Below are 27,983 nucleotides of genomic sequence, written 5' to 3' on the forward strand. Positions count from 1 at the left end.
AGAACCAGGTATTAGCATAGTCCAGTAAACTACACCCTAACAACCTATCCTGGCAGAATGATGAAATGATAATGAACTTTTTCATTTTGTTTCTCAGTTCATTTTTATTTCTGTGAAGTTTGTAATTCCTAAAGCAGATCCTATTAGTTACATATCACTACAGATGTTAGCATCATTTTAATGAAAATGTACTTACCAAAGTCCTGATTTGGGATTTGATACTTCTGACTGGATATTCCTAGACCAATCATCAAATTGTTCTTGTTCATATACTTTTAACTGCTCCAAAAAGGAACCCGCACTCCGGTGAAAAGTTTGAAACCCGGACAAGTCAGACAGAAGAGCCTCTGCCAGCTTTATAGCATCATCCACCTTGAACACAACCACAAAGAAAGCAAGCTTAATTTCATGGTAATAGGAATCATCACAATACAAATTAGTATTCGGAAAGATCCAATTCAGTGTCAAAAACAGATTACAAAAAAAGTATGAATCCTGAATTGTGTCCTAGGTGTTCAAATTCCCATTAGAGTGAATTGAGAAGTTGATTTGACTAAGTTGTCCACAAGTTGCCTACTATTGTAAAGATACCCTAGGGTATCCTATCTGATCATATTTATGTTCATGTTCCATAAAAGTACAAATCTCCCATGTCCTTCTTTACTGTATCTTTAATGTCCATGTCAATACTCAAGGGCACTTCAAACGAGATTCCAGACCCACGCATGGACAAGACTTTAGTCAACACCATCTGTGAAGATTTGAGAGGAATTCAAAAACTCAGCTCAGCCTAAAGTAGACATACAACTGACACATATCTGTAAGAGATTATTCTTCATACCACTTGCATTACTTATTTGAACTTCAGCAGAGCAAGCAGGAGAAATCATTGTGAAATCTCATCTGCTGCTTTTCCTTCTGGAGGACCAACAGAAAAATAACATCTTCCAGACCTCCATCCTTTGTCATACTGAACTGAAATGGGTCCCACAAAACTCAAGTGAATCCAAAAATCTAGGCTAATCATTACTTTGGGATGGATATATCTATTGTTCTCATTCAAATATGTCAATGAAGTTTACAGAAAACATTTTGCTTTTATCAAGTACATACTTTTCAAAAAAAGAAAAAAAACCTCTGAGTTCCAAACTGGAGCATAAAAACAAATCAACAAAATAACAGAAGTTAAACAGAGTCAAGTTTGTCTGGAACTCATTTGGTTATAAGAGAACACAATTGCTTAACATTTACTTGTATTACACAGACATAAAATGTATTTTTAATTTAGCAATGTAAAAATGTAAAGTCAGTTTCTGACTCAGAAAAGCAATACCAAGAAATCCCTTTGGACTTCAAGTGAACACTGTACAGATCAATGAGAATTAAGATTTCAGAATCTGTATATTCTTATATATATTCATACAGTAATACTGTACCTAAACTGTAATGGAATCAGATTGCAATGAAAGCTGTTACCTTCATCTCCAGATGCCGTACCCATACGATGTTATTGACAACTTCAGAAAGATTTTTGCCGGACAGAGGTCCAGAAACATCACCAGGAGCACCATGGCATCGAGTTTCAAAGTCTGTCTGATAGTCTAACACAAGCAGATGATTCATGTTAGACCAGAAACTTAATAGAAGAAGCTTGAATTTATTACTGCAGTTGTAGAAACATACTGGGTATATTTACATAAATTATTAGTAAATAAAGAATTCTATTACTTGCAAAAATATTAATGCAATTTAAGACTGTTAGATAGCTTTTACCTTTGACATAATCTTGAAGTCTTGCTAGCAATGTTTCCCTTTCAAAAAGCAGTTCTTTGCTTGTATTTGGATGCTTTATCAGTTCCTTATATTTCTGAAATGTTTGAATAAGCTGAAATATGAAATTTTAAAAAGTTGGCTTATGGCTGTTTATAAATACAATCTTTGACTGTAAGTATTTATTCCTTTGCTTAAAACTTAACTGCTTCTGAATACAGCAACTTTATCTGTACGGAGGTTTTCAGATTGCAAAAATAACTGTACCTGTTGAGGACTGTCTTGAATTTCTGAAATAAATTTCTTCAGTTTGATTGCCATTTTTTGTTCTGCTGGTGCAATAATTCTTTCAAATTGAGAGACAGCAGCTTTCCATAATGGCTAGAGGTACCAAGTATACGTGTTAGTTTAAGATCATTCATATAAATAAATTTAAAAAGACAAAGTTTGATTATAAATTAAAAACAAGCAATATACCTCTGTGTAAGGATTGCAGTGTACAGGATTTAGGCCAGCAAAGGGCTCAAACACCTGAGCAAGGTGTAGATCATTTTGTTCTCCAGATGGCAAAAAATAAGTCAGTTTTTCATGCAGTGTTCTAACTGTTAACACCTGCAACAGGAAAAAAAATTATACATTCGACATACATGAAATTTACATTTAAAGCAAAAGCACACAAGCAGCATGACGTCCCTCTACTTTTTATAATAAGTTTTTAGAGGCATATACAAGCTTTTGAATTACAGAATGCTTGCTCTAAAAAGGCTATTAGAAGCGGTTTATTTTCCTTTTATAACTTAAAACCACAGCATTTAATTGTGTCCAATGAATAGATTACAATACGCAATCTTACATGGTAATAAGCAATAAATTAAAAAAAAAAAAAGAATGGGCATTACCTCATCAAGACGTTTGCAGAGTTCAGTTAATGATTCAGGGATATACTTCTCATTTTTCCACTGATGCAGAGTATAACGTTGCCATAGCTGTCCAGTTAAGTACTCACAAGCTGACACCCACTGCTCACAAATTAAGATGCCAGCCTTTATATTTTCTTTAACAATGTGAAAAGCATCCTCCCACAGATTCAAAGTTGTTAATTTTCTCTGAACAAATCTACCCAGACAGCTACCTAGAACACAAAGAAGTAGACAAAAACAATATACTGCTTGTCCAAAATAATTCCTTTAAACTTCACAAGCTCCATCTACAACAACTCCTCCCTACACACACAAACAGCATCAAACTGAACACAAAGTTCAGAATCTTACAATGGTCCAAAGATGTGGGACTGCTGTCATGAGAATGAGGAAAGCAACCTCTCTGCATGTCTTGCCCTCACTTCCATACAAACTGAATCCACTTTTGAGTTTTTACGCAATTAAATTTTACCCTCCGGGAAAAAATGGAGTCAAATATAGAACCATAGTGGCTGGATAGGATCTCTGAAGACCAGCTCGTCCAGCCCTCTGCCAGCTGTATATATACATGCTCACTGCAGGGAAGTTGGACTAGATGACCTTTAATGGTCCCTTCAACTGAAATGATTCTATGATTCTAAAGCAAGTTCCCTACAGTAGGTTACACAGGAAATCATCCAGGTGGATTTTGAATATCTCCAGAGGAGACTGCACAGTCTCTCTGTGCAGCTTATTCCAGTGCTCTGTCACCCTCAAAGTGAAGAAGTTTTTCCTCATGTTTCTGTAGAACTTCCTGTGTTCCACTTTGTGCCTTTTCCCCTTGTTATGTCAGCAGGCACCACTGCAAAGAGCCTGGCCCCATTCACTTGGCTCCCACCATTTAAATATTAATAAGTATTCTTAAGATGCCCTCTCAGTCTTCTCCAGGCTGAACAGTCCCAGGTCTCTCAGCCTCTCCTTGTAACAGAGATGCTCCAGGCCTCTTATCATCTTTGTGGCATTGCACTGGGCTCTCTCCAGAAACTCCCTGCCTTTCTTGAACTGGAGAGTCCAGAACTGGACAAAGTACTCCAGATGTGGCCTCACCAGGGCAGAGTAGAGGGGAAGATCTCCTCCTTGGACCTGCTGGACATGTTCTTTATAATGCACCCCAGGATACCATTGTCCTTCTTGGCCACAAGGGCACACTGCTGGCTCACGGCCAGCTTGCAGTCCAACAGAACATCCAGGTCCTTCTCTGTGGAGCTCCTCTCCAGTAGGTAAGCTCCTAACCCTAACAGAGGCAAGACAAACCTAATCCACCAGCTGAAAAGTATAAATCTCCATGTTGATATTATTTATTGTCTTCCCAAGCATACCTGAAAATATCAACCACAACTGGCTTAATTATTGGACACCACAAAGAAAACAATATTGATGGATCATAATTATAACACACAAGCATCTTAACACTGTAAGCTAGCAGTGGGGTCTTTAAAAGGAGGAAGATGTGTGCTCAAAGATTCATTCTACTTTTTCCTTAAATGATTATTTAATAAAAACTGCATCAGGATTTACCTATTACATCCAGGAGATTATACATGCGTGGCTGTGGATAAGGATCATGTTCTGTTTGCCTCCATACATTATCAACAGTATCCTTGGTAGTTTCCACTAAATCCACAACTTCAAGTAATGAGAAACTATCTAAGTTGTAATAATGCTAGGAAAAAAAATAAATATAATCACTTTGCAAATAACATCACAGAAGCATTTATGCTTTACAGCAGCTAGTAATTGCTATAATTTCCTGTAGTGTACTGCATAATAGGATATGGAAGAATCCTCTCAAAAAACATTAACTATTAGTTTAAGCTTATTCATGTAAGGAACGTTTGGTAACAGCAGTGCAATTCAACCAAATGCTCTCCAGATGCCTAAAATTTTGCACAATACAATCAGTTAGCATGAACAAACTGTAGCACTCTTACATCTCCACAGCAGCTTTAGGATTTAATGGTCAAATCTGCTCCCCATTACCTTTGGGCATTCCCCTACACCACTGTCACTTGGTACTACATAAATGACATTTTAAGTCAAGTTTTGCCTAAGAAAAATTAACTAAGTGGCCATATAGTCAAATCTTTGAACTAAACATATATATATACACGGACTTGTGTTTCACAAGGAGATCACTTTTCTACTATGTCTACAAAAATATCACTGATTATACAAAAGAGAACATACTTTTGCAAGGTCCTCAAATAGGTCTTTGAAATGAGAAGCTCTCTCTTTACCACGCAATTTATTTCCATGCTGAGCACATTCTTTCCAGAACTGAAATTCATCTGTTGGTGTAAGGATAGCTGCAAATAAGAACAGTGTGTGTTTAAATACAGAATAAATGAATGTTCACTAAATACTGTCAGTCAGAATATACTTATAAAGCAAACTTTTGCCTTAGAATTCCCTGATTATCCTTCAACTTCTGACTCAAATGAAATGCAGCATCAAGTTCATACCAAGAGACCAGAGCTGACCACCAGCAGTTCCAAACTACAGATGATAAGCTGCTGCACAATTCTGCAGACACTGGGATTATGAAGACTGAAAATTCAATCTATCAATGATTTACTCCCAATTTGGAATCAGTTGCATTTATTATAGCAATATAATTAATAATGTCGATTACTACGAAATTAATGGTATTAGTATCATGATAATTAATTATAAAAAGCATAATTGCCAAACAAACCTTGCACATCATTTTCAGTGAATTCTGTTCCTATACAATTAGGATCTGATCTTCTGAGCACGGTACTCAAACCTGCTTCGAGCTCGCTTAGAAGTTTCTGGAGTTTGGGATCCAATGTTTTACTCCATTTTTCATCCTACAATAAAAATGTCACAAGAGGTGACTCAGTAGAATTATTGCTATTTCCCCTTAATCAAAATAGAATCACAGCATCGTAGAAATACTCAGGATGGAAAAGATCTCACAGATCATCAAGTCCAACCATATAATGTCCCTGAGCACCACATCCAGACGGTTTTTAAACACATCCAAGGATGGTGAGTCAGCTGCCCATATGATGAGACACTACAATTAATGTCAAGTAACAGCATCTTCTGTTTCTCATGCCCCCATCTGCAGTAACCACAGTCCTGTGGATTCCACATTTCTAGTCAGGCACACACATGACCAGAAAGAATCCTCCCATTATCCTGAGTGCTATGGGAAAAGTGTCTTTTTTAACTCAGAAATTAGAACTATCTTCCATTACTTAACCTTTTAATATATATAAATACCTTACATTCAAAAACATATGTCAGAATAGTTAAGATATGCTGTGGATTTCTAATCTTTCAATTTAAATCTACAGACTGTTTAAATCAGTGTATTTTTCACCTTTAGCAATACTGGTGCAAAAACTTGTCGAACAGCTTGATAAAGGCTGTTAATTGGTGAATCCAGCATAGATGACACAAGGATATTACTATGAAGATTATCTTCTGTAATTACATCAGGTCGCAGCTTGAAGAACACCAGCACATTATTCTTTGAATCAGTAGTTTCGATCTGTAATAGTGAAAGGAAAAAAAACACACAGACCAAAAAAAAATAGCATTTGTTTAGAAAACTGTCCCTGACTGCATGTTATACTAGATTACTCTTTAAATATATGTTTTCAATCAAAGAAAAAAATATAAAATACCACTTTATTTCATACAGGTTCTGATAAGAGAATCACAGAATGGCCCGGGTTGGAAGGGACCTCAAGGATCATGAATCTCCAACACCCCTGCCACAGGCAGGGCCACCAACCTTCACATTTAATACTAGACCAGGCTGCCCAGGGCCCCATGCAATCTGGCCTTGAACACCTCCAGGGACGGGGCATCCATAACCTCTCTGGGCAGCCTGTTCCAGTACCTGGTACTGCTGGTGCTGTTCCAGTACCATAACACCCTGGTAGTATCTAGTTTGCACAGAAAATCAAAACTTTTATTATAGTCCTTCCTGAGTTGGCAAAAACGTGAAATGTAAGTTCCAACACTGAGTACATAATACCTTTTTCATCATAAAATATCTACAAATACCTATTTTTCATTTTGAAAGCTTCACTTACCATTTTCTGTGGACAAAACAGATACTCACTCTTGTTTGTGTGTAGAAAAGATTGAACAAGAAGGATTTAAACCTTTATCTTTTTTGTTGTTGCTGTTACATTTTTACACTGCATAGCTTTGAAAACACTGCTCTAAATACTCAGTATTGCCTGCCCAAGTCTGCAGATACAGAATTCTACTGTAATTTTTGGATCATTCAAAGAAAGAGAAAGACATGCATCTTCATCAGTAAAATTGCTAAGTTGTTCCACAGCTCTTGTCACCTTCACAGTCCCTCTTATGGTCACAGTTCCAAACATTATCTCAAAATCACGTACCAAAATCTGTGGCAAAGAAGATTCCATAAAACAAAAGAACATTCTTAAACATTTAATGCACTGGGCTTGACAGTCTGCACCACCAGATGTGGTGAAGAACTCATTGCGAACAGTTCTATGGAGAGAGACTCGGGAGTCCTGGTGTAGGAGAAACTGGACACGAGCCAGCAGTGTGCTCCTGCAGCCTGGAACGCCAACTAGGTGTGTACTACAGGCCCCCTGATCAGGAGGAGGAGGTTGATGAGGCCTTCCATAAGCAACTGGAAGTAGCGGCACGATCCCAGGCACTGGTGCTTCTGAGGGACTTCAATTATCCTGATATTTCCTGGATAAGCCACATGGCCAGGCATGCATGGTCCAGATGGTTCTTGCATTGTGCTGAAGACAACTTTCTGATGCAGGTGGTGGAGGAACCGACGAGGGGAGGGGTGTTGCTGGACCTTATTCTCACTAAGGAAGGGCTTGTCAAGGAAGTAAAGGTCGAGGGCAGCTTGGGTTGTAGTGACCACGAGATGGTGGAGTTCAAGATCTTGAGTGGAAGAAGCAAAGCTAGAAGTAGGATTGCTACCCTGGACTTTAGGAGAGCCAACTTTGATCTCTTCCGGGACCTACTTGGAGCTATCCCGTGGGCTCGGGTGTTAGAAGGTAAGGGGGCAAAACTGTGAGAGCTGGTCGGCATTTAAACAGTTCTTCTTCCAAGCTCAGGATCGGTGCGTCCCTATGAGCAAGAAATCAGGAAAGGGTGGCAGGAGACCAGTGTGGTCTGGTGGAGGTGATTGCTGAACCACTCTGTCATCTTTGAGAGGTCTTGGAGAATGGGGGAGGTGCCTGAAGACTGGAGGATAGTCAATGTCACTCCAGTCTTCAAAAAGGGCAAGAAGGAAGATCCAGGTAATTACAGGCCAGTCAGCCTCACCTCTGTCCCTGGAAAGGTGATGGAACAGCTTGTGCTGGATACCATCTCCAGACAACTGGGAGAAAAGGAGGTTATCAGGAGTAGTTAGCATGGGTTCACCAAGGGGAGGTCATGCTTGACCAACCTGGTAGCGTTCTATGATGTTGTCACTGGCTGGGTGGATGGGGGTAGAGCAGTTGATGTAGTGTACCTAGATTTCAGCAAGGTGTTTGATACCGTCTCCCATGACATCCTTATAACAAAGCTGAGGAAGTGTGGGATAGACAAGTAGACAGTGAGGTGAGTTGAGAACTGGCTGACTGGCAGAGCGCAGAGGGTCATTGTTGGTGGTGCAGAGTCTGGCTGGAGACCTGTAACTAGCAGTGTTCCTCAGGGGTCGGTGCTGCGTCCAGTCTTGTTCAACATCTTCATCAATGATCTTGATGAGGGAATAGTGGCCACCCTCAGCAAGTTTGCTGATGATATGAAGTTGGGAGGATTGCCTGACACGCCTGAAGGCTGTGCTGCCATTCAGCGAGACCTGGACAGGCTGGAGAGCTGGGCAGTAAGAAACCAGATGAGGTTTAATAAAAGCAAGTGTAGAGTCTTGCATCTGGGGAGGAATAATTGCATACACTGGTACATGTTGGGGTATGACCTGCTGGAGAGGAGTTCTGCAGAGAGGGACCTGGGTGTTCTGGTGGACGACAGGTTGGCCATGAGCCAGCAGTGTGCCCTCGTGGCCAAAAAGGCCAGTGGCATTCTGGGGTGCATTAAGAAGAACGTGTCCAGCAGGTCGAGGGAGGTGATCCTCTCCCTCTACTCTGCCCTGGGAAGGCTTCATCTGGAGTACTGTGTCCAGTTCTGGGCTCCCCAGCACAAAAAAGACAAGGATCTCTTGGAAGAGTCCAGTGGAGGGCCACAAAGATGGTGAAGGGCCTGGAGCATCTCCCCTATGAAGAAAGGCTGAGTGAACTGGGTCTGTTTAGTCTTGAGAAAAGAAGACTGAGAGGGGACCTCATCCAGGTCTATAAATATCTGAGGTGTGGGGGGGCAGAGTGGTGTGGCCAGACTGTTCAGCAGTGTGTGGAGACAGGACAAGGGGAAACGGACATAAGCTGCAGCATAGGAAGTTCCACACAAATGTGCGCAAGAACTCCTTTACAGTGAGGGTGACAAAGCAATGGAACAGGCTGCCCAGGGAGGTTGTGGAGTCTCCTTCTCTGGAGGTATTCAAGACCCACCTGGACACCTACTTGTGCACCCTTTTGTAGGGAACCAGCTTTGGCAGGGGGGTTGGACTTGATGATCTCTGGATGTCCCTTCCAACTCCTATGATTCTGTGATTCTGTGATCCTGGGCTGCATCAATGGAGAGATGGCTCTCTCCTAGCAGGGACAGGGAGGTGATGGTTCCCCTCTACTCCACCCTCATGAGGCCCCATCTGGAGTCCTGCATCCAGGCCTGGGGTGCCCAGCTCAGGAAAGATGGAGCTGTTGATCAGGTCCAGGGGAGAGCCAAGAAGATAACTAGAGGATCATCCTCTTAGGAGAAAAGGCTGCGGGAGCTGGGCTTGTTCAGCCTAGAAGAGAATGCTCTGGGGAAACCTCATTATGGCCTTTCAGGACTTGAGGGGAGCTCAACAGAAACAGAAAGGAGACTGGCTTTTTACATGGTCTGACATCAACAGGTTAAGGGAAATGTCTTTGAACTAAAAAGAGAGGAGATTTAGATCAGAAATTAGAAGGAAATCTTTACATTCAGAGTGATGAGGTCCCATCACAGGCTGCCCAGAGAAGCTGTAGTGCCCTATTTTGGGGTTTGAGGCCAGGTTGGATGGGGCATTGGACAGCCTGACCTGGTTTGTGGCAACGTGCCTATGCCAGGGGGTTGTAAACTGGACACTCCTTACGGTTCCTTCCTTCCAGTCCAAGGCACTGTATGATTCTACGCAGATCCCAGCCCACGAGTTCACAGCTCACAGCGCTACCCATCAGTGCACCAGGAACCGCACCGACACATCGGGCACCGCAGCCCACCGGCACAGCAGCACGAGAGGCCACACGACGCCCGCTTCGCCCCCAGCTGCCGCCGCTCTTCAGTTCGCTGGCCGCACACCAACCCCGCAGCGCCGGGACGAGGCGCTCAGCAGGGCACCGCGCACCGCCAAACCTCGCTCCAGTCACGGCAGCCCGCCGAGCGCATCGGCGGGACACGCGCACCGCCCGGCGCTCATCACTCGCGGCCCAGGCCGCCGAGGGCAGGCGGCGCACGGCCGTACCTTGTTGGAGGCGCTGAGCCCGCCGCCCGAGCGCTGCACGACCAGCAGGAATTCGCTGCCGTCGTCGAGGAAACTGCTCAGCTCGGGTCGGGCGCGGAGGGCGGCGGGAGCCGCGGCCGGGTCCAGCCCGAAGTAGTTCGCGGCCGTGGCTGAAATGAAGCGCTTCCTCGGGTCCGCCTCCGCGGCCATGACTCCGGAGCCCGCGGCCGTCCCGGCGTCGCCGGGCCCCGTTTCTATGGCGACAGCAAATGGCGGCCGCCCCCCGAGAGGCGGGAAGCGCGGCGCCGGCTCCGCCCCTCCCCAGTGGGCGCGGTCCCCGCGGACGCCCCGCCCGCCCGCGGCGCTGTCACTTCCGTGTCCGCGCCGTCTGCGTCCGGGTCGCCGCCGTTCCCTCCGCAGCCGCTGCCGCCCGGTTCCCCTTTCTCGCCCCGGGAGAGAAGCTCACTGCTCGGACCGGCGCGGCGGCGGCGGCGGCGGGGCCCGACCCGGCCCGGCCCGGCCGAGCCCAGCAGGGCGGGGACCAGCAGCAGCGGGGTGAGACGGGGCCGCTCTCGCCTCCGCTCTCGCTAAACAGCAGCGGCCGGAGCGCTGAGCCCGGGGGGCCCAGGCGGCGAGCCCCGGCAGCGGGGCGGCCCCCGGCCGGAGCAGAGCGATGCCGGTGAAGAAGAAGAGAAAATCCTCGGGGCCGGCGGCGGCGGCGGACGAGACCGGCCTCAAGAAGTGTAAACTCGGCAGGTAGCGTCTGCGGCCGGCGGGCTGGGCCTCCGGCGGCTGTCGCCGGTTGCGGGTCTCGCGCGGGCAGGCGCGTGGCGAGCGGAGAGCGGCCCCCCCCCGTTGTGCCCGGCCGCGGCCGCTGAGAGCCTCAGGAGGAGCTGCGGAGCTGATCGCGTCCCCTGCGGGCTTTGCCTGCCGCTGTAGCGTGGGGTTCGAGTGCAGCCCCTGTCTTCTGCCTCGCCCTGAGCTCACGCCTGCTGCGGGCTGCGCTCCTCTTTCGTGCCGCTGGCTGTAGTCGGAGGGCCGGCGCTAAAATGGTCAGTGTGCCCCAAAGCGAAATCGGGAACGGTTTCATTAATAAAGGCAGGTAATAAACCTGCTGAAGTGGGTTCCCTGCAGTGTGTCGCACAGGAAAACCGCTGGAAGGAGACTCCCCAGTCTCTCTGAGCAGCCCGTTCCAGTGCTCTGTCACAATGACAGTAAAGAAGCTCTTCCTCACTTTTGTACTCTACTTCCTGTGTTCCAGGCTTTGCCCGTTGTCCCTAGTTCTGTTGTTGCAGTTCACTGGATAGAGCCTAGTCCTATTGACTTGAGTCCTGTACTCCAACTATTTATAAACAGTGACTGTACTTTAGATATTTATCAACAGTGATAAGATCCTCGTCAGTCTCCTCCTTGCTCAGCAGCCCCAGGTCTCTCAGCTTTTCCTCATGCTGGAGATGCTTCAAGCCCTTCATCATCTTTGTGGCCTTTTGCTGGACTCACTCTAGAAGTTCCATGTCTTTCTTGAACTGAGGAGCCCAGAACTATACAGTATTCCAGATGTGGTCTCACTGTCTGGATCCAAAAGGGTTTTGTTGACTGGCATGCATAAAGAGGCCACTTGAGTCACAGTGCCTGAAAATGGCCATTAGAATGCTACAGCATAGCAGCAGGAGCATTCCACATGGCTTTCTGTAAGAAACCACAGGCCTTCTCTATCTCTGAGAACTTTCCAAGCATAATAGTAACGTAGTGGTTACAATAAACATCCTGAAGACATTAGAATACAACAGTCTTATGAAATCAGTGCTACGGGAATGGCTATCGCAAGAAGCTGCGGCATAGGCTCTTCCTCTTAGGTTGACCAGACTTGAACTTAGAGCAGAAACACCTCAGCTTCTATTTTGTTATGACTGTTCACTGTGGATAACTGCTCCAGAGGTCGCTTATTGCAGGTGCTGATGATCTTTTATTTTCAGTTTAAATTTATTCAGAGTCAATACTTAATAACCATTCTGCTAGCATTGTCATGGAATCACAGAACAGCCTGAGTTGGAAGGGATAGTTGAGTCATGCTTTATGGAGTTCTTCTTTCTCATGGTTCCACCTCTTAGGGCATTCAGAGTGAGCATTTGCCTTTTCTGATGCTTTACTTTGTGAAGCAATCTAAATTCTTCTAGTTTGTATGACAGATTTTCAGTTTCCTTGCCCATCATAGCCATTCTCTGCAGCTGTTCCAGTTTCAGTTCTTGAACGCTGATAACCAAGAATGAATGTTTGTATTAGCTGGTCACAAAATGGTGAAGATAGGAGCATTTCTAATGGAGTGTTTAAATATAGCAATATATTGCTAATATTATTTAATGAAACATCTAATTATAAATAGCTATACACTAACGTGACTGAAACCAGCACACAATAGTATGGTCTCCTCCTTCCTAGTGACCAGTGTTATTAAGGGCAATTGGGTATTTGTGTTGTATACCTTGAATTGTAGTTTTCAGAACATAAAGCAGTGCTAAGATGAAGCCTTTTCTCCTAGGGAAGCTTAAAGCAATATGTAGGAGCTGAAATTGACCAGCACCTTTAGAATTGAACCATTCTTTTCTTGTTTGACATTTTTATTTTTAAAATGGCAGTCTTGGTATGAGAGGATTTAAAATTATGCAGCTTCAACTACTTTCACCTAGTTCTTAGAAGTAATCTTAGCACATTCTAGAAGTACTCTGAGAGGAGAATGCATTGTGAAGGTGCCATAACTCCTTACTGAATAAAGGTGTTTTCATGTAGTCATGTTTTTACTGGAAACAGTTATGTTGTGCATTCTTTTGAAGAATGCCAGGTTATAAAAATTGGCTTCCTAGGTGAACAGGATATTGTGCCACATAAGGAAGGTAATGTAGGGGGTGGGAGCTGCTTGTGCACAGCTGTTTGGGTCTTTCCATAGGCTGTATATTACTATTCTTGTATGTGCACCAAACAGCCGTAGAACTTAGAGATTTAGTTACATGCTTAATATAAACAAGCTGACCGAGTTTTCTTCCCAAATTTGGGTACCTAAATATAAATAGCCTGACTTTTAAATATGTCAAACTCTGCAGCTCCTGATGACCTAAATTGGATCTGTGCATATTCAGCACCCTTGATTGAAGATCATGCTGTTTATTAGAGACCAACATTAAAGTCTTACATATATTTAGGTGTGTGTATATGTATATATGTAAGTAGATAAGGTATTTGAGTTACTAAGAGGTGACGTTTTGAACATCTGCATGTGGGTTTTTGGTTTAATATCTACCAGGTAGCAGTATTTCAGCATCAGTGAAAGTAATAGTTGGAATAAATCAGACAAAGGTAACGATGTGTTCTGAGGTTATTTCTTGTTCCAGTGGGTGTTGAAATAGGACAACTAATAATTGCCTCTTAAATTCACCTTTTTTGTGTATGACTTCATGAAACAGTTGACTTAATTTGAAGTAAAAATAAACAGAATGCAACTGGTTTCCCATTTCTCATATTAAAATAACACTTCTTGTCCTTCTGTTTCTATAAGCTATTGCAGGTCACAAGCATCTGGTAAAGTAATAAGCGGAGAGGAACATTTTTCAAGCAAGAAGTGCCTAGCATGGTTTCATGAATATGCAGGTAATATGCAATATATTCATATTTAAAATGGCATGGCTTTGTTTAAAACAAATCAATGCGTCAAATATTATTTGCATTTTGCTTTGTGTCCTCATGGAGACATAAGTATGTCCATATACACTTGAATTCATATGGCTTTTACTAATACATTCTCAGGGTTTGTCCTCTTGTTTTTCTCTTCTTCCTCTGTGCTTTATAATTTTACATGGCATTCTTCAAAATAAAATAACTGATATTGCATGGTATACTGTGTTGAACTGAGGGATTCCGCTGCTGATTAGGAAAGGACAAGTAGAAGTTGGGACCATGAGCATTTAGATAGAAATTTATTTCTCCAGTAATTTTGTTTGTAATCAAATTGGAATGATAATGAAATTACTGTTAATGATCTAAGCTCCGTGTTTTCATCTTTTAGAAGAAGGTTGATAGATGCTTATACTTGTTCTGCTGGGAATCTGTCCTAACACGTTTGATGTCATAAATAATTGTTTAATAAATTAAACAATTATAATTAGTAAATAAACTGCAATATGATTAGAAATTCTGCATCTATAAGCTATGATCAGTTTCTTTTCTTACGTAGTCACTAACTAAAGTCCATCTTAGCTAATTGGTGACTAAAACTCTTTATTGGCTCAGTTCTCAATATGAAATGAGCTGGTGTTTTATCTTACAGGGATTGGTTTGAGGATATGATTCAAAACCAATACCTTACTGACAGTGTTTCTAGAGTAATGAACTACTCTTGATTATAGTAGTCTGCATTCTCAATTAGATTTGAGGTGTACTGTTTTGAAGTCTTTCCTGTGGAAAATTTCCTCTCTGTTCTGTTGATTTTCTTTTTACGTGGAAGTAACTCAAATGCCTTTAATCTTTTAAGGCTCATACATTTTATTGTTGTTGAATCAAGAATTCATTGTAGGGAATCATAATTGTTAGTTAACCAGTAATCTAAATATGCCATATCTTGTATCTCTTCATAATTTAAACAGAGAGACAGAACAGTTTTTTTTCTTTTTTCTTTTTTCTTTTTTTTTTTTTTTTTTTTTTAAGTAGCAACATTTCTCAAACATTTTGTGGTATTTTGTTCTGGAGCACACAGCCTTTGCCTTTTACATGGGCTCACGTTCAATAAAACATTGTTAACATCAAGATCTAAAATGTGTACCAAATAGCATGTCAGCAAGCCCCCTGATAATATTGGGTTGCCTGGAAGTTTTTGGAACAGGCTTAGCAGAAATTGCTGAAACCAGAGGGATTCAGGGAAACGATCCATTTTGCAGTGTCTGCATATGCTCTCTAAATATACTCTTGCTGCCTTTTCAGGCCTTCTTTGTGTTATAAGCAAAAGGTAACAGCATAATATTAACTCTTCTGGTCTCAGTTCTTTTCATTGTAGTCAAGGCTTTTATTACTTTTTGCCTAGCATTTTTTTTTTTCAGATTTATTACACTGCTTTGTTCATAAAGGGTTAATATTTATTATAAGAATCGTTATCTGCAATGTTAGTGCAAACCCATAATGCCAACACTATTGAAGGAGTAGTATATGTAATGGTAAGTCAGACAGACGTAGGTTTTTTTGTGCTTGTAAAATAACTATTTGAAGAACATTATTCATAGGGCAGAGATGACACTTGCTGAGTTTAGCTGCGTCTGTGTGAAGCTCAATGAATGCTTCTGAAAAAACCCACATAAGTGAAATAAAATAGTACATTGTACACTGTTCTGGGAAGGCAGTTCACAGCAATTCTGTATGCATTTTCCTTTTGGTCCTTACAGTTATGTCATTGACAAGTATTTCATACCTGTCTGCATGTTGCAGCTGATATAATGGCTGTAATACAAAATCTAATTAGTAAAATAATGCAGTGTTCTTAAAGATAGCTTTTATAAAACATTGTCTAATTCTACCTTGAAATGTGATAATTCAAATGTAATTTCATTAAATGTTATTTCTATTTCATTTTGGTTTGTTTTTGGTTCCGAAGGTCCTGACGATGTTGTGGGGCCTGAAGGAATGGAAAAGTTCTGTGAAGACATTGGTGTCGAACCTGAAAATGTAGGTTTCTTTCACAATACTAATCACATTTTTACTGGATTTTTACTGGACTTAGTTCTGTGTACAGCTCTTCATTTCAGTAAGCAAAGAGTTGCATATCTTGTTTGAATGTTTGGAGTTTTCTTCAAAGAAGTCTAGAAATCAGTTTTTTCTTACATACTAACTACGTTTTTTTTTCCCCTTGTTTGTTTCCACCAGATTATTATGTTAGTTTTAGCCTGGAAGCTAGAGGCTGAAAGCATGGGATTTTTTACCAAGGAAGAATGGTTAAAGGGGATGACCTCATTACAGTAAGAGGGTTTTTGTTTGTTTTTTACCTATCAAATTTGAACGTTCTATTAAATTTTTATACCTGTAGCTTAATGAATCTTGCCCACTATTTCTTGTACGTTGGCAATAAGACACAGAAGCTCTTGGTTTTTAGGTCTGGTTTCAGTCACCAGCTGGAAGTAGCTATTGTATTTCATCAGATTGGGAATCTGATGACTTCACTAAAAGTTTTGTCTAATCTTAATCAGGTTTTGATGGCACGTTAAAATGTCCTTGAACATGTGTCTGATAACTGATATCTTGGATCTGCTTCTATCTCAGCACCGGTATTCTGAGAAGCTGGTTACTGATGTGCAAGCTTTATAGATGAGGCCTATTTTTGATAATCTATTGTTTATTGCTATTATCTACTAGATACAGGTCAGAAGCCATTCTTAATTGCTTGGGTTGAATGATGCTTTTTCAGTTTATAAGTAGATTTCCCAAATCCTCCTGCGAGAGGGATTTTTTTTGTGATATGCTAAAGAGATGCATGTTTGTGTAACTAGTTAGCTTTTGCTGAGGCTTGGCTCAGCTGTTATTTTGTTATTTATGAACCTCACGATTCATTAATGTTTTCAAGGGTGACTTGTTATGATACTGCATTCAATTAAACCTTATACATTTTTAGATGTTCTGTAGTAAATGAGTATAAGTCAATTCTATAAAGAACTTAATTTTTATACCAACTAGAAGGCTTCAAAAATCAGCCAGTCTAGCTGATTGTGTGCACAGACATGCATGGAGTATGGCAACTCTTCAGAGACAATACTGTAGACTTAATTTCTGTCTGTATTAATCTAGTGTAGTTAAGTTTTATTCTTAAAATCTTCATTTTAAGAATAGATCTCATCATGCTTTAGATGTAATGCATTTAAGACAAAAAATATATATTTTACTTTTGTGCATCTCTACATAAACAGACACAGTTGAAGCACCTACCTAAGCCTAAAACAGTTACTTGGGGGAAGCAAAACAGTGCTAGCACCAGCTGTAGACTAAGCATCTTGTCAACCTGTGGCACTCGTATGAAGAAACTGAAGACTCAGTGACTTTAAAAAGCAGAAATCTGTAGATTTGTGTTCTTTGTGCTTTCTGGGAATTGGGGATTATAATAACGGATTCTACAGGGGTCAAGGGACTCCAGGTTCTTGTTAAAGGTTTGACAGAAGTTTTGAAAGAGAAGGATTTGCGCTATTAGACCAGCAGTATCATTATATTCTTGCATTATTACAATTTTGCATGGAGGAATGACATTGCAAGTATTAAAAGCCCAGCATGTATCCTAAGTCTGAACTATACTCCAGAATCTTTATTTCAGAATGCATGGAATACCACGTCACATAATTGCATCGTCAACACTGGGTGGAATTCAGCTTCAGGTTAAGACATCTAAATGTGTGGTTAATCTGCAACTGCTGGATTTCTTAAGTTCTTACTGCAGTTTCTCTATATCTGGTCCATGCATTGGAATGTAAGGTGGCATTCAATGTACATCAAAGCCTGGTGTACTGGTCAGTTTGGTCAACTGAATTACTCTTACGGGTTGGTTGGCTCGAGCTCTATGAATGGCAGCACGTAAAGCTGAAGACATCAGAATCTAAGCTCTTGGCTGCAATTAAATGCCAACATTTGAATGCCTGAATCTTGAAGTAACATTCTTCATTTGTAGGATTGTTTCTTTTACTCTGTGGTTTTTGTGATATGCTGATGAAATTTCCTCTTACAGAGAAGAGGAGAAAAATATCTATGTGTTATGATATTTACTGTCAAGATTAAGGTGGATCATGCATTAAATGGAAGTTGATCTTACTTAAGTTACGGAAGTGAGGATTGTAGTATGTCATGTTGGTAGGGTGATCCATGATATTTACATATATATGAAAGCTGGTTCCCTGGATCTAAACTCATCATCTGAATGTCTGAAGCTCTTCTTGTGCAGCTGAGGCACTCTGCTGACAATAATTTATTTCAGCTCTTTTAGATGCCTCGTTAGGATGAAATGAATAGCCCTTAGCAAGTGACTGTTTTCTTACATTTTGCTTTCAAGTCTTTGGAGGCTGAATAACTCGAGCATTGAACTCTAGGTATATGACAAATAGTGGAGAAGGAGATTTGTGTATTTGGCAGCTGTGGGCTCCACATGCCCACAAAGTAAAACATCTAGTTGCAATATGAAGGCTGTCACTGCACTTGCTGTTAATAAAAGACTGTCTTGGCACTTCTTTTTTTTTTTTTTTTTTTTTTTTTTTTTTAAATGTAAAAACTTGATTCCTCTTGATTTCAGTCATCTTGTTCATGGTGCAGACACAGAAACAGCTGTGTTTATGAAAGAGTGGTTTGGAAACTCCTTAGTGCACCAGTGTGAGCAGAATCACTGGCTGGGTGAGGAAGTGGCTTTAGACGATACGTCCCTGCATCAGACCTCAGAGTAGTGTGTGCCTGAATGTATCGATTCAACTACTCGGTTTTAAATAGGTTGACAATAGCTCAGCAGTCTTGAGATTTAGCGTGCTTTCATTTATTCCTTAATTTTTTTAAGGAAATTACTTTTGTGTTACAGTATGTATGAGAGAATCATGGAATGGATTGGATTGGAAGGAACGTTAAAGACCACATAGTTCCAACTCCCCTGCTGTGGTCAGTTCTGCCACCTGCTAGATCAGGCTGCCAAGGGCCCTGTCCAACCTTGCCTTGAACATCTCCAGGGATGGGGCACCCATAATGTCTCTGGGAATGTTGTGCCAGTGCCTTACCATTCTCTGAGTAAAGAATTTCTTCCTAACACCTAACCAGAATCTCCCCTCTTCAAGTTTTAAACTGTTATCCCTATACTCCGTGACAAAAGAGTTCCTCCCCAGCTTTCCCTGCAAGCAACTCTTAAGTATTGGAAGGCCTCTATAACATATCCTCAGTGCTTTTTTTTCCTCTAGATTAGATAACCTTAGTAACCCCAGCTCTCAGCCTGTCTTCATAGGAGAGGTGTTTAGCCCTCTAAGCATCCTCGTGGCCTTCCTCTGGACTTCCTCTAGCAGGTCTGTGTCCTTGTGCTGGGGTCCCACTTGTGATACTGCAGGTAGGGGCTCACAAGAGCGAAGTGGAGGGGTAGGATCACCTCCCTTGATCTACTGGCCATGCTTCTTTTGATGAAGCTGTGATATGGTCTTCTGAGCTGCAAGCACACATTGCCAGCTCTTGCTGAGCTTTTCATCAACCAGCATCTTGAAGCCTTTCTCGTCAGCGCTGCTCTCAATCTGTTTTCTGCCCAGCTTGAGTTTGTGTTTAGGGATTGCCCCAACCTAGGTGCAAAACTTTGCATTCGATAGCGCTGAACTGCATGAGGTTGACATGGGCATTTCTCTCCAGCCTGCCCAGGTCTCTGTATGGTGTCACTTTCCCCCATTGTGTTGACAGCACCATTCAGCTTTGTGTCATTGGCTGATTTGCTAAGAAGGCACATTCAAACCCACTGTCCATGTTGCTGACCAAGATGTCAGTTAGCACTGGTACCAATACTGATTGATATTACTGATTACAGAGTAGACAATAATAGCAGTTTCACTTTGTATTTACACTTACATTTGAGCAACTTTAACAAAGCATTTTGTAGGAGACGTAGGCATGCTGACATTTATATGTATTTTATGATAAGTAATCTCAGTTGAGTTTTAAGTTGTTTATTTTATTAGCAATATAAGCATCATAAGTTCTTATAATTTAAATACGGAACATAATTAGGTAATTGTTTATTTAGCATTCATCTTAGCTTGGACTTTGCCCTGCTTTACCTAGATGCTACTAGAGACAATAACAAAAGGGTTCCCACTGAGCAAAAAGGCTTCACTAGCTGGAATCGTTACATTTTCCTCATTGCACTGTTCTGATAGAGACAGACCTGCATATGAGCGTGCATAGATTAGCAGAACTGAGGAACAGGAATATCAGCTGCGGGGAGAGTACCCCCATCAAGGTGCAACATCTTGACAGTGTGCTGCAGGACTCCTGAAATGCCCTTTGCTGAGGGCTTCTGGTGCAAATCCTTAAGGAATCTGTTCTCTGAGAGGCAGGCTGCCAGGAGGCAGATAGGCACATCAGAGAAAGTATTTACACATATATCTCTGTGTTTCTGAAAGTACTGTTTCTGTCAAACAGAGTACAGAATAAGGTGGATTTTTTTTTAACCTACCACAGCTGTTATTTTTATAAAAATAAGATGTGATTATAATGCAACAACTGTTCTTTTAGGGTGAGCCTTTCCAACAGGATTTACATGAGTAAATTACATTCTCCAGTGCCAGTGTTGGTGAAGCTAACCAATTTTTAATTATGAAAGAAGTGATTGCTAGATAAAGTACAGGAAGACTTTCCTTCCTGGGGTTAGTAATGAAGAGGGTTTTTACCAAAGAGTTTTCACACCTACTAATAGACTGGTAAATTCTTGTTCAACTTGTGAGTTTTCAATTGAATAGCTACTGACTAGTCCAGGTGATATGGGCTTATCAGAGCTTGTGTTTATCAGTCATAAAACACTCCTAGACCTCAGTAAGTTTTGCTAAGCACCTGCTGAATCCTTCTACTCACACAGGTACGGACTTGGAAGTGTTTTTTAGTTTTTCGGTTTTTTTCCCAAAGGTGTATGGAACAGAATCCAGCTGTAAGTAAGGGCTGTATCACTTCAGTGCATATTGAGTACTGTTGTCTACAAACTTCAAGAATGATTGAAAGATAAGGAAATGATGGGTATGGCATGGAAAGACTTTTTTAGAAGTACAGTTGATGGATTTAAAAAAGCTGGTATTGCTGATACTTTAAAAAAAAAAAAAACTTGTTTACAGAACCTCAGCAATCGTCAGCTGCAAATTTCTGAGCACGTCCAGTGTTCACGTCACCTTCACAGCATTACTAATGTGAATGTGTTGATTGCATTATAGTGATTTTTTTTTTTTTTTTTTACACTTCCTGGCATTTTTCATGGTCCAAATGTTTTGTTTTGAACTTCTAACACCATTTGTTCTCCTTTTATTTTAAGGTGTGACTGCACAGAAAAGTTACAGAGTAAATTTGACTTCTTGCGGTCACAGTTGAATGACATCTCATCCTTTAAGAATATCTACAGATATGCCTTTGATTTTGCAAGGGTAAGGCTACAGGAATCATAGAGAAGTTATAATTTTAGTTATTCAGTGAGTTTGTACTTCAGCGTCCTTGTGCTTTCTTTATTTAACTCTAGGATAAAGACCAGCGAAGTCTTGATATCGATACTGCAAAATCCATGTTAGCGCTTCTGCTTGGAAGAACTTGGCCACTGTTTTCAGTATTTTATCAGTACCTGGAGGTAGGCATCTCCTTGACTTTTAGAATGATAGAATGCTAGTTGGGCTGTTTCCTGAGAAGATTTCAGGATTTGCATTTTTTGGAACAAGAATGTATCCAGGTTTCTCCTTTGTTCTTCCTCAGGCTCCTTTGAAACAGTGATATTCTTATACGCATCACAGATCACTTTTCCTCTCCACTTCTCTAATCAAAAGCAACAAAATTCCATCTTAATTAGGCAATAGAGGTAAAATTAGTAGAGTCTGTCTCTTCAGCTACACATGTGCTAATTTCAAATTTGCCTCGTGTAGATAATGATGTGTAGGTGCCTTAAGCTCTGACTGCCTCTGGAAGATTCTTCTTAGTCACAAGCAATTTAGTAGTGTAGATGTGTATACACTGCACAGCATACTAGACTTGGGACATAAAATCAGTGATAAGTTGGAGGAAAGTATGTGTCCTTACAGTAATGCTATTTTACATCTTGGAGAAAAGATTCCTGTAGCTGTTCATTCTGGAAATGCACCTGTGCTTAGCATGCCTCACTTGAGAGCAAGATAAAAACAGTTTTTGAGACTTCAGAGTACAGTGAACTGGTTTCAGTTTTGCTCTGTTCTTCTTTCAAGAAACTATTTTCTGTAATTTTGGAGCTATGGAATATGTGCTTCATAGTCTTCTAAAAACTGGAAAACCAAGGGAGAGAGTAGAGTAACTGTTGCCCACTGAATTGTTTTTTTAGGAACTGAGTGAAGATTACAAATGGGAGAAACTGGAAAGAACAGCATTTTAATGTTGGCATTTTAATTTTTTGAAATTAAATTCTTTTCCTAGCAATCGAAGTATAGAGTCATGAACAAGGACCAGTGGTACAATGTGCTAGAGTTCAGCAGAACTGTCCATGCAGATCTTAGCAACTATGATGAAGATGGTGCATGTAAGTAATCATAACATTTTCTTTATTCAGCTATTATTGTTAGCATTTTAAATTGGCATGAAACATGAGTACATTAAATAGCAGAAGCAGTACTTTAAAGGGAAAACTAATTATTTTCCAGAAACACATTGATAAACTGTCCTAACAGCCACTCGCTTCTAAACTGCAGGTACTAATTTTAGAAGCAAGTCTCTGGCATGACGGTGAACCTAAGCCAACTTTTATCCACTTAAGGATCTAGTAAAGCTGCTTACTACAGGAAAACACTATTTGCAAGCTAAACTGTAAACAGCAAACTCTTCTTTTACACTTACACATGATGAATTCTAGTTAAATCATAAACCATAGCCTAGCTGCTGGTACTTGAGAAATGCTTTAGAGAGCTTGAAGTCTACACTTAGCTGATAGTCAGGCCTACTATGACTGAATTGCAATGGTTATCCCATTTTATTCTGTGTTTCTAATTGTGTAATTCTGAAAGCTCCAGCAAGGAGTCACTTGGCCTTGTTAGAATATACTCTTATTTTGTTGCTTTCCATTCAGTTCAGCACACCTATTATGTGTGTTAAGAAGACCTTTTTTCATAGTTCAATGTATAGTGTTTTTCATTCCACCCTTGGGTTGAAGTGATTGTAGTCATCTTATGTCTTCATAAGTGTTTGGCTGTAAGGGTTAATATGCATGTTGCCTAGACTTAGTTTTAACCTCTGTATGTTAAGAGAAAATATTTGAAAGACACTGGTAGATATTACTCTGAGTTTCTTCCTTTTGCAGGGCCTGTACTTCTGGATGAATTTGTTGAATGGCAGAAAGTTCGTCAAGCGTCATAGCAAGAATTCAGAAGAAAATGCAAGTTTTTTGGTGCCCGCCTGTACACAAACTAATGAGAAAAACATCGGATTGCATTTTCATTTTTATGAAAGACTTTACAGTAATTTTTTTCCTTTTTTAAGGAAGTCTTCTTGTTACATGTGATATGGGCATTTGAACCACACCTCTTCTGAGACTGAAAGTTGGAGTTCTTGTTTTGAGTCTTACGTTTATAGCATTTCTTTCAGAACAATAAAGATTCAGATTTGTGACCTAAGGCCTAAAAGTGAAGAATGTCCCTTGAATGTGAGTGTGGTGTCTATTTCTAAAACCAAATCTTTAAAATTATCTTTCTCAGAAGTGCCCTTTGTTATGATTTATTGAGACCTTAAAAATGCTTACCTGGCACTGTTGCTTGCTGGTGGTATGATTGTCTTGTGCAAGAAACATTAGAAAGAGTGACTAATTATTTGAGCCCTGGGTGGGGGTGTGTTAACTTGCATATTAAGTATTGGTCATGGGTTGTGCCACAGTTTTTAGCTCCTTCTGGAGATAAAGGCCTTAAGCTCTGTTTTGTTCTGTTCTGTACTCACCCAGTGGCATGGCATTTAATGGCAGATGCTTTCTTAAGCAGAAAGGTGTGGAGCACATGTGTGGCTGTGGATACAGGGTAGCTGAAAACTAGTTACCTGTACTTCAGATGTCAAACACAGGTAATCTGATACAGTATTGCAGCTTCAAATTTTTATTACAACTTAGACTTTGAGTTGCTTTGGATAAGAAGTGCAATTTATATATTAAAAGGGAAAGCTGGACAGACCTGCCTTCGAGCTTTGCTTCTTACCTGTTTTAGACTGGAAGCATTCACAGCATGACTTTCTTTTACCTCTCTTGAAGTTTTTCTGTGATATGAAAAAGACTTAAATCATCTGTTTTTGACCCGTATGTAACAGGCTATTAATTTTTACCCTGTTATTCATGTGTTGAGAACAATAATTACTGTGATTGCCTGTTTAAGCAGTTCTTGTGACAAACTTCTACTTTATTTAAAGGTTGTCACTCCGCCTTTCTGCCCAGGAATCTGAATGCCATCCTTGAGAAGGAACAGGATTTTAATGAGTAAATATAAGAAAACAAAATAGAAGGAGAGAATGGAGCGTTTGTAACTTCTACTTCATTATATAATTATATTATTTAGACTGTGATAATGCCACGAGACTCCAGTCAGTGATCAAGGCCTCATTGTGCCAAATACATCAACAGCTTGAAATGAGAATAGACAATGTAAGCTAGGCATGACTTGAAGATCTTTGCCTCAGGGAAATTACTTCTGTTTTGCACATCCCTTATTCAGACTAACAAGTGTGAGTTTTTCTATCATCAAGGAAAGCTTCATTCCCAAGACAATGGATTTTTTTTCTTTTTATTTTATTTTTATTCAGTGATGGGAGAAGAGTGGGAGGGAAGGGTGAAGAGAGGAAGAAATAGCAGTAGGAAGTGGAACAAAATAGAACGTGCCCATGCTCTCATTCTTTCAAAGGAACACCTTTACTACTTGCCACTCTCTGAAGCTGCTTGCTGTTGGGACTGCAGATGGTATTGTCAGTCAGTGGTGTTCCCTGGGCCTTTCTGCAAGTCACCTGATAGTGCAGCTGAGCCTTAGAAGTATGGTTCTGCCCAATCCAAAAAAGCTTTGGAATGAAGAAGAAAAAGCTGAGATACTGGCAGATCACTGTGCTCATACAGTGGCTATGTCTGTGTGCGTGCAGACATGCACTATAGCTGATCTATTTTTCCACCTTTCTTACGGAAAGTACTTAATTTCAGACCTTGCAAAGACTTCAGCAGTTCTCTTAAATAGGTTTCAGGTTGTCTGTTTGCATTGCTGATGATTCTGATTTCTCCCATAACAGAGTGCCTTTTGTTTGGAAATTGCCCTTCCATACAGAAACTCAGTGCCAGATTGAGAGTAACTTCAAGTGTCCCAAAAGCAGTTGATTGAATTTCTGAGATGCACAGGATAAAGATACACCAATTAGATCTAGGGAAGTGCTGCTGTATATTAAATCTCTGCAAGGGCACTGATTCTGAAACGACTTTCTAAAATTCACTTCAGTGACTCTCCTAGCTTAGTATATTTAGACCCAGTTATAACTGGAAAATTCTCTTTCCAGGAGTTTTGAAATACAGGTAGAAGTTGAACATTTCCTAGTGTGGTTGGGGGGAAAAAATAAAGAAAAAGAAAAAACCCACACCTTTTTAGGTAATTGCAAGCTGTTCTGAATTCAAGTTAAACCAGTTGGTCTTAGAGACTGGTGTTAGTGTCTAACAGTAGGAGTGATGCATCTGCCATCCAAGACAGTCAAGTACTTACAGTTAAGGTGTAAGATGCTGTGTGATGTATCATTTGTATCTCTGTTAAGGTTTTATCAGTATTCCTCTAATAAATCCACATTTCAGGGATTTATAACTTGGTTGCGTGTGTGATGGAAAATCATCAGTTACTGTAAAACTTTGACTGGGAATGAATGTATTTAAACGACTTAAAAATCAATATAGTTTTTCAAATTTGAATAAAATAGGACCTTAAGTTATGTTTTTGTGCTCTAAACTGCAATCAAATTTATTGTTTAAATGTGAACTAATGGCTTGTACAGTTTCATTGTGAGCTGGTCACTTTTCCTAGCTGTCTTTTTTTTATTAAATCACCTTACATCTTTCTGTGGATAAGTGCCAAAAGTTGTTTATTTATTTTTTTTGTTCTATTTTGTGCACATCCACAAGCCAAAACTGAGTTCAGCTGAATGCTTTCATTAACCTCTACATTTTAGTTTTGCTTTGCTCAGGTGCATCTTAATCTCTCAAATAAGGAAGTGACACCTTTTTTGCCGTATCTTATGATGAAAGTTCACAAGTGAAATATGCTGCCATAGCTATGACAAATAATAAAAGCAAAGGTGAAATGTCTTCCAAAACTAAATCACAGTGATGTCTATCTTGATATTATAAACTTCGCTTTAGTCTCATTTTTAATTTCTTTACATTAATTCTCTGTTACATAGCTAAATTTTTCTCAGTTCTTAAATAACAAAATTTTGGGTTTTTAATCTGAAAACACCCACCTGTTCATGGAAAAAGCCATACTGGTAGATTGGAATGTAATATTTCTTCTATGTAAAAATGTGATTTTGAATTAAACAGTCATGTATGTTTACTTATGTCCTTTAACTGTATCTGTACTTTTGATCACATTTATCTTTACTGTTTAACCATATAATTCTTTACTAATGGCTGTAATTTCACATTTCTATATAGTGGAACTTGAATTTTGCATTTAGATACAAATTTGGTACCGATCACAGATTTTCCTTCCCCTCCCCTAAAGGAGGCACTATAGTCTATATTTTGGTTGTTAAGGTATTTTTTCCTATCTTTTGAAAGCTTTGAGCTGATGCTGACCACAAAAAAAAAAAAAAAAAAAAAAAAAAAAATCAAAAGGGACCATAAGTTTAACGTTTCTGATGTTTTGTTCATTTTTCTTAAAGCTGGTGAACAGTTCTTTCAATGCAATGTGTACAAACTTGTACAGGTTTAGCTTTGTAGAGTATGACAAATAAAAGTGTTATGTAATAAGGCAGAACAAATCTTTTTCGTCATGCTGCCTTTTTTAGGTTTTTGTTTGTTTGTTTTTTGTGAGTGTATAACTGTTGTTAATCACTGAAGGACTTACTTTCAGCAAAATGGGTCAATCTAATTCCTAGCCTAAGCCTCAATGATTTCTTTACTACTCTGTGCTCCCACCAGTAATAGAACCTGATGTTAACTGAGAGCTATAGCAAACATCATCTTTGATCACAGTCATGTTGGTAGTTGTTTATGTAAGGCAGCAAACCTGGAAGTGAACTGTCCTTCTGAATTATGCATTCAGTCAGCCTTATTCCAACACCTGTTGCAAAGCATATGAATGGAGAGAGATTCAAGCTTTTTCTTCCTCCTCCCTCATGTATTTGTTTTTGAGCAATTATGCATTTATGATTTGTGCCCATTACCAAGACAACAGACACCGGGCACAAAGTGGCACACAGGAGGTTCCCTCTGAACAGCAGAAGCACTGCTGTGCTGTGCAGGTGATGGAGCACTGGCACAGGCTGCCCAGAGGCTGTGGGATTTCCTCCTTGGAGGTCTTCCAAAGCCTGGATGTGGTCCTGGCTGCTCTGGGTGTCCCTGATGGAGCAGGGCTTGGGCCTGAGGGACACAGAGATGCCTCCCATCCTCAATCTTCTGTGATTTATCTGGCTGTTTCTTAGAATATTCTTCCATAGGGATTTTTAGAGCATATTACAAAAGGATGAAAGCCAGTGTCCTGCCGTGTGTGTGTTTGTGTTAGTGCCACTATTTCCTTGCACATACCGCTTGCTCCATTACTTGGTGCTTTCTCATTATTGAGTTCCCATGCCATTCCTGCCTTAGGACACCTTTTCTTCCTTGAGGATCATCACTATGTCTCTGACCTCAGGAAAGTCTGCTTTGTTGTCTCTAATGAACCATTTCCGTCCACTTCTGACATTGAAGTCCCTCCCAAGTCAGAGGGATCTTTAAGTGCATGCAATCCAGGTATCTTATCTGCAGCTAGGAGAGATGG

The 27,983-nt window shown here is 40.5% G+C and overlaps 2 protein-coding genes across 2 annotated transcripts in view; one reads left to right on the plus strand and one right to left on the minus strand.

Annotated features, from left to right (window-relative positions):
• DYNC2H1 (dynein cytoplasmic 2 heavy chain 1) overlaps nucleotides 1-10,557 on the minus strand; it is a 139,270-nt gene extending 128,713 nt beyond the window's left edge. Inside the window, exons 1-11 of the mRNA XM_085216292.1 lie at nucleotides 10,294-10,557; nucleotides 6,079-6,249; nucleotides 5,425-5,560; nucleotides 4,917-5,035; nucleotides 4,248-4,392; nucleotides 2,670-2,902; nucleotides 2,248-2,382; nucleotides 2,038-2,151; nucleotides 1,774-1,885; nucleotides 1,477-1,601; nucleotides 197-372 (exon numbers count right to left, since the gene is read on the minus strand). Coding sequence (XP_085072418.1) covers nucleotides 197-372; nucleotides 1,477-1,601; nucleotides 1,774-1,885; nucleotides 2,038-2,151; nucleotides 2,248-2,382; nucleotides 2,670-2,902; nucleotides 4,248-4,392; nucleotides 4,917-5,035; nucleotides 5,425-5,560; nucleotides 6,079-6,249; nucleotides 10,294-10,482 — 1,655 coding nt within the window. The 5' untranslated portion in view covers nucleotides 10,483-10,557. The remainder of the gene's footprint in view (nucleotides 1-196; nucleotides 373-1,476; nucleotides 1,602-1,773; nucleotides 1,886-2,037; nucleotides 2,152-2,247; nucleotides 2,383-2,669; nucleotides 2,903-4,247; nucleotides 4,393-4,916; nucleotides 5,036-5,424; nucleotides 5,561-6,078; nucleotides 6,250-10,293) is intronic.
• A 56-nt stretch (nucleotides 10,558-10,613) lies between these two features.
• DCUN1D5 (defective in cullin neddylation 1 domain containing 5) lies at nucleotides 10,614-26,985 on the plus strand. Its single transcript, XM_085216293.1, has 8 exons — nucleotides 10,614-11,028; nucleotides 13,823-13,914; nucleotides 15,905-15,975; nucleotides 16,174-16,265; nucleotides 21,314-21,422; nucleotides 21,515-21,619; nucleotides 22,429-22,531; nucleotides 23,306-26,985. The coding sequence occupies exons 1-8, from the start codon at nucleotides 10,946-10,948 to the stop codon at nucleotides 23,359-23,361; spliced, it is 711 nt and encodes a 236-aa protein (XP_085072419.1). The 5' UTR covers nucleotides 10,614-10,945; the 3' UTR covers nucleotides 23,362-26,985.
• The last annotated feature ends 998 nt before the right edge of the window (nucleotides 26,986-27,983 follow it).

The sequence above is a fragment of the Meleagris gallopavo genome, chromosome 1 (assembly GCF_905368555.1).
Source record: "Meleagris gallopavo chromosome 1, MGAL_WU_HG_1.1, whole genome shotgun sequence".
NCBI lineage: Eukaryota > Metazoa > Chordata > Aves > Galliformes > Phasianidae > Meleagris > Meleagris gallopavo.

Coding starts and splice junctions, on each gene's coding strand:
- DCUN1D5 (XM_085216293.1), top strand. CDS start 10,946: ATGCCGGTGAAGAAGAAGAGAAAATCCTCGGGGCCGGCGGCGGCGGCG. Junction 21,423..21,514: donor ATGCCTTTGATTTTGCAAGG/GTAAGGCTACAG, acceptor ATTTAACTCTAG/GATAAAGACCAGCGAAGTCT. Junction 21,620..22,428: donor TATTTTATCAGTACCTGGAG/GTAGGCATCTCC, acceptor TTCTTTTCCTAG/CAATCGAAGTATAGAGTCAT.